This window comes from Rhea americana, unplaced genomic scaffold (assembly GCF_003343005.1).
Source record: "Rhea americana isolate MKP2758 unplaced genomic scaffold, rheAme1 scaffold_214, whole genome shotgun sequence".
NCBI lineage: Eukaryota > Metazoa > Chordata > Aves > Rheiformes > Rheidae > Rhea > Rhea americana.
The window spans coordinates 1,404,773-1,420,936 of NW_028186299.1; the positions used below are offsets into that span (position 1 = coordinate 1,404,773).

The 16,164-nt window shown below is 34.9% G+C and overlaps 1 protein-coding gene across 2 annotated transcripts in view; it reads left to right on the forward strand.

The window, feature by feature from the left end:
• The window catches only part of SLC6A15 (solute carrier family 6 member 15), a 41,259-nt gene that overhangs the window by 3,520 nt on the left and 21,575 nt on the right, over nucleotides 1-16,164 (forward strand). For both annotated transcript variants that reach the window (XM_085304953.1, XM_085304954.1), the window contains exon 2: nucleotides 7,305-7,772. In XM_085304953.1, coding sequence (XP_085161079.1) covers nucleotides 7,484-7,772 — 289 coding nt within the window. In that variant the 5' untranslated portion in view covers nucleotides 7,305-7,483. The remainder of the gene's footprint in view (nucleotides 1-7,304; nucleotides 7,773-16,164) is intronic.

A 16,164-nucleotide genomic window follows, 5' to 3' on the forward strand; every position in this document is an offset into this window, starting at 1 on the left:
GACAACTGTTAYAATACCTAGCTTTCAATATATAATTTTGTGACTTAAATAGCTTTTCAGTATTTCCTAGGAAATGTTTAATATATTTTCATATCCTCTCCCATCTCAGAAGAGTGATAAGATCTTACGGTAAAATCTTAGTCATGGTGTAGCTTATCTGGTTAATTAGAAAAGGGAGATTGTGTCTCAGGTTGCCTTTTGAACTTGACCAATCCACAGWTGAGTGTATTCTGAACTGCTAGTATTCCTTCACTCAGCTTCAGSTGGAAGAATAACTACTAAACTTGATCCTTCAGTAAACTATCTGTATAATAATAATAATAAAAAAGGCTACAGAGCAAGTCATAATTTTTCTGTGTCTGAATAGCAGATTTCAGTAGGTACATGATGCAAATCAGTAAAATTGACCAGTGAGGAGAAAATACAGAGAAATCCATAAAAGCTGGTGAGAGGATAGTCTAAGAGCAATAACATCTTCAGATACTACATGCAATGAAAAGCAAAACCATTCAACAAGTCTAAGTTTTAACATTCTCAATTTCTGTTCAGTCAGTTCTGAATTTTAAAGCTGTTAATTTACATTGTATGATTCTGAGAAAGAAATCTTATTTTCCTTACCAAACTATATTGTTCCTCTTATAATTGTAGAAAGTATTCACCAGTAACTAGAATTTAGGGGGACTAATATGACAAATTGCTGTGCAGGTTCTTGATGTAAGAGTAAGCCAGGAGTAGTATTTTGTAGGAACTGGGAGCAAATTTCCCAGCTATAGTAAACAGATGCTGTGTCACTGAAGTCTGTATAACTGCCTCTGCTTGCAGCAATCTGAATTTGATTGTGTGCCTTTAAATAGTTTTGCTATAATCTAAATGATGCCAGAATCAAAAATACTCACATTTTCTAATACTTTGAAGTCACCTATAGCCCCAAAGCTGACACTTTTTACAATTTAATGTAGTGTGTATGTGCTAATTAGCATGTCTCAGGTAACATCATTGAAGAATACAGAGAAATATAAGTTTTATTTGTACAGAATATAGTTACCTTTCATCATGGTGAAGTTAGGTACCTTTTGAATCTACATCTATTTCTAACAGGCTATATTAGACTGTCTAGGGCAAAATGCTAGATAGATCATACAGTCAGTGCTGAGGAACAGCTTAATGGCTGCTCCAGTAGACGGATAAAAATGGGCTTGACTAGGCAAGAAGACTATGTTGCGTATTCTTATTTCTGCCAAAGAACACATTACTGCATTGCAGTAGTAATTCAAAGTCTGTTCAACTGAGCATTGTAACATAGTGTAACTCTTCCTGAAATAATTATCCGTACGCAGATTTCACCAGCTATTGCCATTCTTCCCAGTCATAATACTCCCACAAAACTCAGTTTGTTTCTGCAGTCTTCTTTCTGTTAGGTAATGGCCATCATATTTGACTATTACTCCCTGCTCTCCTGCCAGCACCAGTGGCCTGATTCCCTTTTGTAGACTCAAAGCAAGTCCTTTGCTCCTTATTGTTTTTCTTTTTTTTTCGTATCTGTTGTTCCCAACATCATTCTTCTGTCAACTCCTAGACAAGGGTAGACGCTTATGAGATGAATTTTACATGTTTTCTTCAAGGTGCAGAAGCTCCTCATCTTTACTCCTGTATATCATTCTCATCCAATGGTTTCATACTGCCTGAAACGTTTGATATGAGTATCAGTCAAGATCTTTCATGTTGTCTGTCATGGTGAAAATCCTGACTCTGTTCTGTGCCCTCTGCTGAATCACACTGTTTTCTTCATTTGGAGTTAAGGTGGAGATCTTGTGAATAGGAGCATAAAATACTAAGCACCTTGTGGGATTGGACTATTAGATTATGCTACCGCAATCTGCCTTCAAAACAGAGATTACTATAATGGGAACTCCTTGCAGTTTATTGTATTCTGCCACCCCCAGAGTAACATGTCGATATGTTGAGTGCTTCCTCAGAGAAGAACACTGAGCTCTGAAGAACAGAATGTTAATCTTTAGCTCACTTTAAGGGCAAACGTTGAACTTAAAGAGGTACCCATTASTTCCTTTTTTCTATTTTCATGATGTTATGGTAGCATATCAAGACTTCTGAAAAATTAGAGGTTCTTTTCTGTTTGGGCTTTCTTTATATATTTATGAATATTGTTTCCCAACTYGAAGATAGAAGGTGGTTTTAGTCAAATAAGATTTGAGGATACTTGTCATTCATTAAAATCTGTATGTAGTAATTTTTCAGAATTTCCTTGTTTTGATCAGGTATAAAAATAAGATGATAAAAGAAGTAGAATACACTGTGAAAAGAACGGAGGGCTTACTGGATCTGTTCTTTTTCAGAGAAGTGTATTCCTTTTTAAAATCAGCAATATAAAAATAATCTTGTTTTAATTTTTATCAAGAAAGCATTGATAAAATTCTTTAGTACTTAGCTGTATCAGTTGTTACTGTAGCATTGTAGGAATGTTTTAAATGTAAAAAGTGCCTTACTAATGACTTTTTATAGAGATTCTTGCTGTAATTGCAAGAACATGGGCAGTTATTCTCCTTTCAAATGTTTAAGCCAGTAAGATATTTTTGTTCATGTTTTTCTGTACAGGCTGTGAAAATCTAAAGCACTTTTTTATTGATACTGCACAGTTGAGAGTATTTGAAATACAGTGTTGATCTAGTCAGTGTCTGTATATTGGCAGGTAGATCTGATGGTCTCTAATAGATAAGTCTCAAAAGGGAATCTGACATAAGATTCATTACGAATGTAAATAAAGGTGAAGAGGAGTAGACACTATCGGACAGAACTGTTAAAACTCTCACTTGAGAGTAAATATGAGAAAGGTTAGAAGAAAAGGATAGGTTAAAAAAAAATCTTTCTGAACTTTTTTCTTGGTGCTTCAACAGTAATGAAATTGCTTTGATTCCTACTGCAAATGTACATGGTTTGGTCAAGGGAGACTTCACAATTTTTATCTCCGTGTGCCAGCATTTTTGAATTTGTGCCTGAACCTGAAATAGAAGCTCTATAGTGAGGCCAGATCTCCTATGGAGCTAATTCAGGTCTGAATTCCATATTGCAAGAGATTATTATTGCTTAAGCTGCTAATGTGGCAGTCTAAGTGGTTGCTAAGAAAGTTGCTTTCTTTCTGAAYGCTGACACATTAAGATTTGATTCTTCTTGCACAGGAGAAAACAACAAAATTCCCACTGTCTTCTGAGAAATAAAGTTTGAATTGGCCATTTGCTTGACATGTCAACAAAGATGCACTGTTTTAGCTTTCCAGAAAGAAATACTAGAAAGTGCCAGAAAGAAATAAAGATTTTAACATAGCAGAAAAAATACTAGTAAGACATCACAAAATTCTGGTTAGTCTGTTTCATTTAGTAACTTGTTTCTGAAAAGTTTGTGTATATCAGCTCAGATTATTGATTACTACTGTTAATGCAGACATTGTATTTTTTTTCTAAATATTCTTCAAAATGAACCATGTACTGTTCAGCAACTTCTGTTAAATTCTCTCAAACAATAATAATAATAAAAGTCAGCTCAGCTTAAGATTAAGTTTAGATTTTTTTAAAAAGGTGAATTTACATAAGGAATGGAACTACCTTTGGTGCTTTAATTTGTGGAAAAGTCCAGAGAAAAATTATATTTCCTTGTAAATGTAAGAATTAAAATGTCCTGTCAGTGTTTTCATCTGACACACTACCTCAGTTAAGTTATGAAAAGGATGAGTGAGACAACTTAGAAATAAAAAATAAATCAGTTGCTCTAATATTGTGATCAGATCAAATATAGCACCCCCCAAGTGTCTTCAATTAYGCCAAGTTATATTTTAGACATCTTATTGTTAATCCAAGATGCTGGTAATTGTATAGAATCATTATATTTTAGCATACAAGAAAAGATTTAGAACTTGAAGTTTGAAATGACCTGGATGGCTGAGTCTACAATGATATCTTATTCTGCAATTCATTAGTAACCCTGGTGGTTTGTCACATTTGTTAATAATCCTTAGGAGAGACAATCCTATCATTTAATGCTATGTTACTGTACAGGTTTGTAGAAGGTAGTTAGCCATGGACCTGAAATAGTACCTTAACAGAATTTGGTATGATATTTCCTGCTTATTATTTGATGATAATGTAAAGCTTAAGTTCTCTACTTGACTACATCCAAATTATTTGGGAACCTAAAATAGCTTTTGATTGATAGAGGTGCTAAAGTCCAATATTGTGATACCAAAAAAACTTGTTCAGTTATTCCCGTTTCATCTAACTTTGCTTATTGAGTACCCTTACTAGGAATCTTCCTGTTCATTCTTCWTTCCAGAGAATTAATGTCCAGAACTAGCACAGTCTGAATAGTTTGGTGCTTGCCTTCTGTTCCCGTTAGATTTGGGTCAAAGAGTAAGTTTTGTGCAGGTCTATTAAAGTGCCTTCTAGGAATGCCTAGAACAAAACACTGGATTCCTTGCACAAGTCAATTGTGACTATGTCTTTAAATTTGCACCTGATGGTGGTGTCTGAGGTAGGACGTTTTGTCTCTTTTAGTTAGTAAAGAGAACAATTTGCTAAATCTGACAGTTGGAGAGTACCTGTGGATTTGYGATACAAGACTTAAGATATGTAATCTTTGATGCGATATGGGCAATGATTCGTACTCAATTAGATAACCAAATTGAAGTGATAATATTTGGTTCTATCTCCCACATTTTCTCAAGCCGTGCAAGTACTACAAGCATATACAGCAATGCCACTATTAGTAACATACTGCTGAATGAAAAGTTAATGAAAAGGAAATTAATATATTACTGTGCTAGGAATAAAAGCATCAAACCCAGTTTAGTGCAAAGTATAGAAACGGAGTGTTTAGTGCATGAGAATACAGATAGTATGATGCAATTTCTGTTGGCATTGACTCATCAGTGATAGCTTCAGATTTGCTGCATTGCACGTTACTATATCTAAAAACCTTATTAATATGGGTATGCCCCTTGAAAACATTTTCATAAATACAGATACATGGCTTGTACTTTTAGACTGAAGATACTTTTTGGTTATTACAGTCAGAAAGGGATTTCAGACTGATGGACAAAAACTGGTGTGGATTCACTTCTGCAGCTGTTTTATCAAAGATACAGAGAAAACTGTGTCATTCTAACTCTGTACTTACTCTGCTTATTGCTTATTACTGAAACTGAGAAGCTRCTCTGATTTACCTCACTGGAACAAGAGAAAAAGAAAAATTTGAAATGTAATTAAAAGTAGTAGTTGAAATACAGATGCTGTCTCTTTAATCCCATAGCTCCCTTAGAACTGTTTAAATGCTTTAATATGTTGTTATTGTTTGTATCCTGATATAACCTAAGTATCTTAGTGACAATTAGAAACTACTGAACTATAGATTGATTAGAATAGGACATAGCCCTTTGAAGGGCTTAAAACCTAAAGGACAAAACAGCTAGAGAGGTCTGCAAGACAATTTATTTAGCCCRGAAATACAGGATAAAGTATTACAATTTCTCTGTTACCTAACAACTTGCTCTCCCCATCTCTGTAGGGGCTCTTCAGTTACTCTGCTGTGTCTAGCTGTTCATTAGGCATGAGGCATATGKTTTTTGKTTTTGTGTTTTGTTTTGKTTTGGTTTTYTAAGAATWGGTGTTAATCAATACAAAGCCTGATTCGAGTTCTGCCATGTTAGAAGGAAGGTGTGTAGGACCCTGAAACCTTCCAGCATCTGCAGGGAGCCATGAAGCAGATCAGAAGCCAGTAAGCTTTACGGTGCTTAAAAAATTGGGCAGCATGCCAGAGCTGGAATTGCTGAGAGAARACAGTAACAGGAGGGAGGTTGTAACACTAGGGAGAGGGAAAGTGAGCAGGCAGCTGCAGGAATTGAGGGAATGAATGAAAAGAGGTTAGAAGGGAATTGAGTAGGCAACTGGAGTGAAGTTCAGCTGCAAAATTCTTGGGCACTATTGAACAAGGTAGTTGCATCGTCAGACACAAGCCTGGTGATAGTACTTAAGCTGACAGAGGTTTTAGTTCTGTGTGTGCAAAGCCTCTTCTTGATAAGCTGTGGGCTATGTTCCAGTGGCTTAACTTCTTTCCTTGTGATCTGTCACTGGGCCCTGAGAAGTAGCATTGAGAAGCTTGATCTCTCAGGTCCKGTACTAGCATTCCAGTAATACCTTACAGTTCTCTGCTTATGTGTGAGTTTGCCAGAGTATTATATAAATCTGCATCCTATGTTTGAGATACTTCATCAAGTCTATAATCAAAAGCTGAAAATGTTCATGTATCCTCTAGTAATTTCTAGTTCTCATCAGTTAAGAGTTCTTGATTAAACTCCTTGTGTAAACATATTCTCTTTGTAGGGCTTTCATGAAGCTTAACACATAATCTAAATCCCTTTTAAGACTCTTAATTGTGCAGATGGCTTTGCACATTTCAGTTTTGTCCCATGTGAATAGTGGAGAATTCCTTGAAAAATATTCCTCCTAAAATTTTTCAGTTACCTTCAATATGGCAGCTGCAGGCAAGTCAAACTGTCCTTTTGAATGACTCGTTGTGTTAAAGAAAAGCATATATTTAAGTTTAGGCATTTTTGTGTCTGTACATACATGTTTGAAACAAAGCTTTTTAAAAGGATTTGGTTGCAGCTTCTCAAGGTGTTTTAGATGTGTTTAATTATTCCCTATTTCCAAGAAACCATTGAAAGCATCAAGGCTCATAAGAAATGAGCATCTTGCCTTTGAAARTAGGATTGTGATTTTATATTTGTTCATGAATACAGGACACTGAGTCTCCCTTGCTTTTGAACCACTAGTATGCATCCTACATATCAAAATCTTAATTGCTGTATGAGTTTTAGGAAATGGCCTCAAAAACATAAGTTGCTCTGTTTGAAGTATTTTAACACAAGCACAACTGTTAACTCAGAAAAAGAATGGAGTTTGTCTTCTAAATTTTATGTAAAATGCTTCTCCTGTTACACCTGCTAAGAAGAATGTTGTTTTACTGCCAAATCAGAATATGAACAATTAGCTTATTGGTCTTCAGGAAAAGTGAAAGATATGCATTTTACGTATATATTTAAGACTACAAAAGTGGGTTTAATTCCTATAATTTTAAAGTAGTTTAAAATAACCTACCCAGATTGCTGGCATCCCTTTCTGTTTTCTTCCTGTCAAAGCACGGGGAGATAAACTGAAACAGGTAAACCAAGGCATACGATTTCTAAATTATGTTTCTTCTGGGTTGTATAACATCTTTCTTTTTTTCACCCCGCACAGGTATTTTCAGTAGAACAAACATTTAGAAACAGAAGTCCTTACTCTTGATTCTGTCATATCACGGACTCATCAAGCACCATCTTCTGTCTAGTTCCTGAGTATTTTTGGCTAAGGAGAGGGAGAGCTTTCTTCAACCCTGGTCTAAACTTGAGCTCCCTACTGTTTTTCACATATTACAAATGCCGAAGAACAGCAAAGTAGTAAAAAGAGACGTAGACGATGAGGTCATTGAATCAGTTAAAGACCTCCTTTCTAATGAAGACTCTTCAGATGATGCATTTAAGAAGAGTGAACTTATGGTTGATGATCAGGAAGAAAAAGATGTAGATGCTGAGGAAGGTTCAGATGTAGAAGATGAAAGACCAGCTTGGAACAGCAAACTCCAGTATATTCTGGCACAAGTTGGATTTTCTGTGGGATTGGGGAATGTGTGGCGATTCCCATATTTGTGTCAGAAAAATGGTGGAGGTAAGTTTTCCAATAGTTAACGGAGCTTTGTCATTTCAAGGGTAGCACAGATATTCAAGAATAAAACATTCTCCAACACGTCAGATTTCTTTTTCAGTTTCTACCAGAGCTTCTGAGGAAAAAAACCCGTATCCTTATCCTCTTTATTTAAAGAGACAAAGCTGCTAAAGAAAGTAGCAGATTCCTCTTCTGAGCTTTCTTTTCCATATATTTCAGGGTAGAAGATTTTGATATGTTCTTGAACCTTTTGATAGGTTCTTGATATGAACCTAACCACTAGTTAAGCAAAACTCTGTTACTTTATGGAGGATTTGTATTATTTAGAACCTTATTATTGTTGCACAAAAGTATTCTTTATAGTACTTTGAGGAAAAAATCGAGGCATTAAAATAAACATAAAATAAATGTACATATACTTTAAAGACGAGAACAGTTTAACTGATATTTAGCAGTACTAAGCTTCAAACCTTTGTTTTTTATTGACCCTCAAGCTTCTAGAATGTTTCACCATGATTTGTTAATGAATAATTTAAATGATAAAGTTTATATAAAGGGAATACATCAGCATGGTAACAGTATTGTGCTGTTGTACAGTTACTTTACTTTTCCTGAATAACAAGTTATCTTTCTTTTAAAATAGATTACAAATACCTGTATGTTATTGTCCATCTATRATCTTGAACACAGAATGAAGTATGATATTGGAGGCCTTCCTTCTTCTATCAGTGCAGGCTTAGTGTATTATTCTATACTATATTGTACCCTTTCACAGTACATTAAGGTACATCCTAATGTGTCTAATCACTTAGCTTAATTCAAAACAAATCTGTCACCATTCAAAAATTAGATCTGTACTACAGAAGAGAAAATTAAAAATGATATTCATGCTGTATTTTAAAGGCAGAATGGCAAAACTAATATAACTGAGGAGTGTAGAAACTGGCCTACAGTATAAATAGAGTGTAATTCTGTAATTTGTTTGTTTTTTGGTCATTCAGCTAAAGCAATAAAAATGGAGTTTTTACTTTCAAATCTATAACTTTTTTTAAATTTTAATCAATATARATGTTTTCACTCTCATTTAACTTCTTTCTTTCTTAAGAAGTTTTCTTAACTTTCTTTTACTCTAGAAAGTCTTCAACTGATCAGTTYAATGATTCCTGTGGAATCTGAGTTTTTCTTCATCAGCAATGAGGATGTTACTGAGAAATCAAAAGTTGAATATAGTTCCTGAAAAACCATAGCTTATCACTGAATCTACTAGAAACGTACACTATAGGGTTGATCATGTATACTACTAGCTGAAAAAAATAAATCTAATKTTAAAGCAAACTGATTTGTATTTAGTTACAGATATAACTATTAAAATGTTTCTATTCTCTATCATTTTATCCTGCATATGATGTGAAGATGTAGTCTCAAGGACTACACAAAAATTACAGCAGTCTATTTTGTGTAGTTATGATCCCTTTGGAAAGTCTGATAACGTAGTTAATTTTGAATTTTGCAAGCCCATTGGATTTCTCTTTTGAACCAAAGAAAAAATCTTGATGTGTCCTTAGACTGTTGGGTTCGTATCATCTGTCACTTTTACAAATATTATGGTAGTGATTGCAAGTTTAATTCATTAACCAATTTTAGGTTAAATTTGAGTACTTTTATGCAATCCATTCAAAATATCTGTATCAGAACTGTCCTGTAGTCTTTTAGTGAGAAAACTTTTAAGTTTTTATTTTTTTTTTCTTTTATAAGGACTTCAGTGAAATATATGACTAGATCTGCAAACACTACTCTTGTCCAAACATTTCTCATTTTCTTCTCTGCCTTTAAACAACTCATATTTGGCAAATAACTCAGGCAAGGGAAGTTTATGGAATACTAGTAAACCAATAAATGTATTCCAGTTGGAGGAAAAAAAAATGGGGGGGGGACATAGTTATTCATCGAGAAGTTTCCTTCACAGATGTCTTCCAACATTAAGTTAACCAAAGCCATCAGTAAAAGAGAAGGTAAACCTTAACTGTGATATTATTTTTTAAAAAAAAAAAAAAAAAAAAAAAACTTTGAGCATTGTTTTTTCCTATCTCTAATTCTGGAGCTAGTCTGTACTGCCAAAACAACTTCCTCTGTTTTGTTTCTTGAGTTCCTTTAACTGTTTGCCCTATTGCTTTCATTCATATAAATTTATAAGTAGTTAGAGTAGTATTTAGTACTTTATATGCTTATTTAGAGTCTAAATTCCTGATCCTATCTAGATTAGGAGGTTCTTTGCAGGATTTCGAACTTGACTCCTTCCCACAAGAAGTTTGTTGTGAGAGGTGAGAGGCTGGCACACTCCTACGGCTAACTTCAGGCTGCAGTTGGGAAATAGCTGTAGCTCCTGTAGCAGCGGCTAATTCTAGCTAGCTGTAGCAGTGAATATCAAGAGAAGGAAAAAAAATGGTGTGCCCTCTAGGTAACACCTAGGTTAGTAACCTAGTAACCTCTAGGTTACTTGGTTTGGGAAGAGCAATGCAGTTTTAGGGTCTGTGAATGAGGGGCTGAAATTGTTCAATAAAGTCGTTTAGAACTGCATTTGGATCCTTCTCTCTGCCTCCTGCACTAYTCTCCTTCACGCAGGTCTCCCTTCTTCTCCCTAGTAGGGAATGACCAATCCCCATCTGGAACTTAAGAGACCTCTTCCATTCCTTTCAGCCTTATGGATATAAAAACTGTTTCTTCCTTGACCCTCACAAAGGTAGTCTGCACTGGAATTGAATATACTGTAACTTAGCTTTAAAAGTTTTTGACACTTACCGTTTTTATACTATACAGTTTATTACTCCTTTGCTATGTGAAAGGAAATAGATATGATTGGGCAGGCAGAYACACTTCTTGTATAACAATTTCATAATAGAATTTTAAGAAAAAAAATCATGTCAGAAAGTAAAACTGAATAATACAGCAGTTTTCAGGATTGCTATCTTTTAATTTGTGTTGTTCTTTAAGTGAAAGATTTTTAATAATAAAAYACAATGAATGTTTTAATAATTTCTGTTAGAAAATTGACCACTCAGAGTGGATCATATCCAGTACTGGCTTGAACCAGCAATTTTAAGTGAATTCACAGAAGACAGAGTGCTTAAATGATCTGGGGTTGTAGCCAGAGTGAATAGAAGGGCAATAATTAACGCAGCATCATATTAACTGGTTAACATGAGTGTTTAGATGTTAGTCTTTTAAGATGTTGCATGAGTTGTACGAGATAGCAGAACTGATATAACAACTGCTGCTCATGAGAGTTCTCGCTTGCCGTATCACTTGACTTCACTCTGCCCTTATTCCCAGGCTCATGGTCATGTTGCCTTCTTTCATTGGTTTGATGGTTACCAGACTCTTTTTTGATCCAGTTGATGACCCTGGTCAGCTGATTAATCCAACAGAAACTATCTTCTTTTTTTACTGGATGTGTTTTACTAACCTCGTGCTTTGAACTGGTGAATGATGAGGTCTCATCAGCACTAGAAAGAGCACCAAAGTAGGAATGGGCCCTTGCATTTTTTTTGCTAACATTGCATTGGATTAAGAGAGGATAAGATGAGTAGAAGAAGTAACATGGAAGCAAAAGGATAAATTTATGTAAGAGTCATCTAAGGACACTTCCTCTCATACTCTAGCTGCATGAATGAAATTTAACTGCTGTGTTTACTACTGAATGCTAGACAGACTTTATAAGATTGACTCAAAATCACATATTTCAGAGCAAAACAGAAATTATAGCTGGGAAATTCTTAAATATTTCTAACTACATTTTTCTATCTGAAGCTAATTTGAATTTATTTCTATGCATATTATGGTATGTCATTTTATATATAAATGCATGATATAATAGCCTACAGCTTTTCTAGAGGACTCAGTCATGTGTGTCTTTACTGCAAACATTCCCAAATTTGTATTCTGCATATTACCTCAGAAGTAAATAGAGTAATATTATTACAGATTATTTTATTTTATTATTCTTTTTTTAGAGTAAAAATAAATCTTGTATGCTGTAGAAGCCAAATATTAGGAGCTAACTGTAAGGGACCTATTCTTTAATGTAATACTACATATTATCAGTAAGAAAATAGCCTCAGATTAATAGACAAGGATAATCTGGGCATTACTTTGTATGACTTGTATGACTTGTATTCCAGAAACATTTTACATACACCTATTCTGAATTACATAGAACTAAGAACAGTACTGGACCAGGTTGCCCAGAGAGGTTGTGGAATCTCCTTCTCTGGAGATACTCAAAACCCGCCTGGACRTGATCCTGTCTAACATGCTCTGGATGACCCTGCTTGAGCAGGGGTGTTGGACTAGATGATCTGCAGAGATCTCTTCCGACCTCAACCATTCTGTGAAGAACTGATTCTATAAGCAAACATGGCTGTTTCAGAGCTCAGCACAAGAGAGTTTAACTTCTAACCATTTGGCTTCTGGAATGGAGTCTAAGTGTTAAGTTAGGCAGGTAGTATCAGCTCAAGAGTTCGAAAGTAATCATCCTTAGACTAGAATAATAGCCAACCGCATGTTGTGTGGGGACCCGCCTTAGCCAGCCAAGGGGGCATGCTGAAGGGAGAAGTATGGTTCTCATTAGGATTTAGCATATAGGTTTGAGTTGCAGTGAGATGATGTGGCATTTGAAACTCTTGTTTGAGCACTGAAAGTCACTCCTTTTCAGAACAAAACAGAGTTACTTCAAAAACACAGGATAAGGAGGAGGAAGTGTTTCCTTTTTATCTAGTTGCCCAGTGCTTTGGGAACTTACTTTGCTGGTGACTGTATTTATTTATTTGCCTTCCTTAGCCTGAGGTTGTTCAATTTACATCTTTCCTCTCTGAATGTGTCCTGATAACAAAGTAAAGGCTGTTCTGGGTGAAGGAGATAATTAACTAGAATTCAGAGAGTCCACTGAACAACAATCCGTTCAGGAAAGACTGGAACAAATTGGWGATTAGAGCATTCACTTGCTTTATGATCACTGTTCAGCTGCTACAGAGTTTACATTTTATTTGATGACTTTTATACATTAATAGCTCTCAAAACTGTGATTCCTCCTATCTTCCTAATTGTTAGTCTGTGGAGCCATCTTGTGGTCCATTGGGCCTAGATTTTATATACATAGAGTGAAAAAGATTCAAAGTTGCCAGTTTCCTATGAGTGACAGTGAGCCTTAAAAATGAATAGCTTTAATCTATCCAGTTTTGCAGTGAGACCAACAAATAGTGACAAGCTAGTCCTGTATTTTCCTGCAGGTCACTGCAATCGTTTGGTGAATCATCTTGCACATCGTTCATCTTTTTCAAACTAAGGAAATACTTAAAGTTCATTCTTTTTGGTTGTTGCTGTTTTTCCCAAGGAAAAGCAGAGGTAAAATGGTATATGCATATATTAAAACTAACAAAAACTAACAATATTGGCTGTTCTGTTAGATAACTGTGTTCACATGGTTTCATAATAAAACACACTTAAGTACCTCTTATTCTAAGAGGTGCTTTGAATATTGCAAATGTTACTGAGAGTCTGCAAGGTATGGTGCACACAAATTTTTTTTATTGAACTTTCAGAAACATTAGCTTAATTTTCCTGATTTTTTTTTGATGTCAATCCTTTTAATAGTATTGTGACCTAAAAAGCTGAAAAAACAAGAAAACCATGATAAACAGATAATAGCTGTGAGTAGCATGAAGAAATCTGTAGAAGATTACTTTGCCACTGCATTTTTAAAAGATTGACATGAGTAGAAACAGATCAGGAGGTTTTTTACAGTTAAATAGTCTGGATTTTTTACTGAAATACCACGAGATTAAACAGTTACTGTTCTGTGAGGTTAAAAAAAAAATTCCTGAGAACTGTTAAGGAAATAACATTTACATGGTTAAAAGTTTGAATTGGTTCACATAGTGATTAAAAACTACAGTCTGAACGTCTAATTTAAGTGGAATGGAAGTGAAGAAAATATTTTCTTGTAGTCCAACATTGATTATGGATTCAGTAGCTTCATTATGTAGTTCTTGATCAATAACTTAAAATCAGCGGCTTCTTTTGCAAGATAAATTATTTCATTAAAGCTGATTGGCTAAGAGAAGTTACATACTTTAAGCAGAGTTTCGAAATAGGCGTACCTGAACATGTTAAAACTGTGAAAAACTAATTCCATGAAATATGTAGTGTGTTTCTGATAAATCAGTTTGTATTTTGTAATTGTAAATAAATTGATTTAAAATAGTTTAGTAAACTGTAAATTTGTAGTGTTTTGCTCTTCACTAGTGATAACTTTGAAAATTTTAACACCCTCTATGTTCAAGAGAAATTTACCTTCATCTGAATACCAGCTTCATTCTAGCGTTCTATAAGTTCTATAARTTTCTGTAAGCAATAAGATGCAAAAACTGGGGCATATGTCTCCTCAAAACAGTGGTAAAACTCTCCTCCTTTGAAGGAGAACTTGAATCAAACACTAGACAATTAAAAATTGTAAGAAGCAACAGTTGAAACACATTTGGATTTTTTTTTTTTTTTTTTTTACATTTGAGTTATATCAAGAACATCTAGGAGAAGGAAGGTTCTTGTAATATCCAGATGGTAATAGTTGTCCTACATTATTGCTGTTAAAATTATTTTCTAATTCTTTAACCGTTATGAATCATGTTATTCTATATGTTTCTTGAACATTTATAAGAACTTAAATCAAAAACGATGTTAATATTCTCCTTCTAACAATAATCCTGCTGAATTTACTATGTATGGTAATCTCAAATGAGACCGTCTACCAATTATCCCATTACAATTCTAGATTAAATACAAAATTTAAGAAATAAGTTATGCAGTGCRTAGTATGAACATTCACCAGTCCCTGAAATCACTTGTATTTTTACCATTAATTCTAGTGAAGAAGAGTCAGGTATCTATCTTAGACATTTTATTCTCCTTATGATGTTGAGATGAAAAGTGTATGGTAGTTTCTTTATGTGAAAGACCATTTTAAAGGCCGAAAATGTTTAAAAAATGCCTGTACCAGTGATTTTACAGTAGAATTGTTTTTGAATTGTAGAAGAGAGAGATGGAGATTCTGAACCACACAAGACTATAATACTCAAAAGGCTGCTTAGCTGGCAGCTACAGCAGAGTATGTATGTATGTAATTGTAGGATGCGATTCAAGGTCAGCATGTATAATTTCTTGTTCTAATTCAAATAAGAATGAGCCTTACTCAACACTGTAACTCTAAGGGCCCATGTTTTCATGCACTGGCAAATAACAAGACGTACAGAATTAATTCCAAAGTGATTCTGTTTTGTGATGAAGATATTTTCCTGGTTATTGAAGTATGTCTAACTTCAAGGAAAGGCTGAAACAAGGTACCTGTTYAGAGATGCTGTGGTTTCCTGTGGACTATAGGACACAGGAGTGCTTTGCCGCTTTGATGCACAGTTATACAATCCAGCTATATCCAAACTATTACACTGAAACTTAGACATGCACCATTCTCCATTATATTCTTCTTCCCATGGTGGGGTTGGTGGGAGGGCAGGATTGAAAAGGGAGCTCAGCAGGTTTAAATGATCAAAGGACTACATTTCATGTCCTCTGCGCAAGCCCTGCACTATAGAGATGATMTCTGCTGGCCATTCATATTAAGTTATAGGGTTGCACAATGTATAACAAACTGTGGATTTAACACCACATTTATTTAACTGGATCTAACTGATAAACCTTGCAACTTATATTGATATTGCACCAGAAAACACCCACATCAGCCCAGTCTTTAAACGTGTGCTTAACTTTGCAGCCTTGTGGTTAAGGTTGTGGACTGGGACCTGAAGAGCTGGGTTCAGTTCCTGCTCTAGTACAGTCATCCAGTGGGATACAGGGTAAGTCACTTAGGCCCCAATTTTTTTGAGATATTTAGGCTTTGCTCTGCTCACCTATGTGACACCTAACTAAGATACCTCAGATATCATTTACAGTAGTGACATTGTGCTTAAAAAAACTATATACTGTTGGTTTACAGTGAATTGTAAGACCAAGTTTTTGAAAATACTGATGCCTGTGCTGCTGTGATGCATTTGCAATGTGAGTTAATAGTGTTATTCTGTCTCAGAAATTTTGAGAGAAAAATAACAATAAATCAAGGATAGTTAACTGTATTATTTAAGACTTCCTAGTCCTAAGAGAGATAGTCCCACTCATTTTGGTAYGTTATTGTTCATTTATCAAAGTAAATGTTCCTCACATTTGTTTCTCTGCTGCCTCTTCTCATAGTAGAAAGCAAGTTCTTTGCAATCTTTTCATTATGTGCACATACAAGATCAGCCACAAGAGAGCCCAAAGCACTAATTGGGGATGTAGTTGCTCCTGCAAC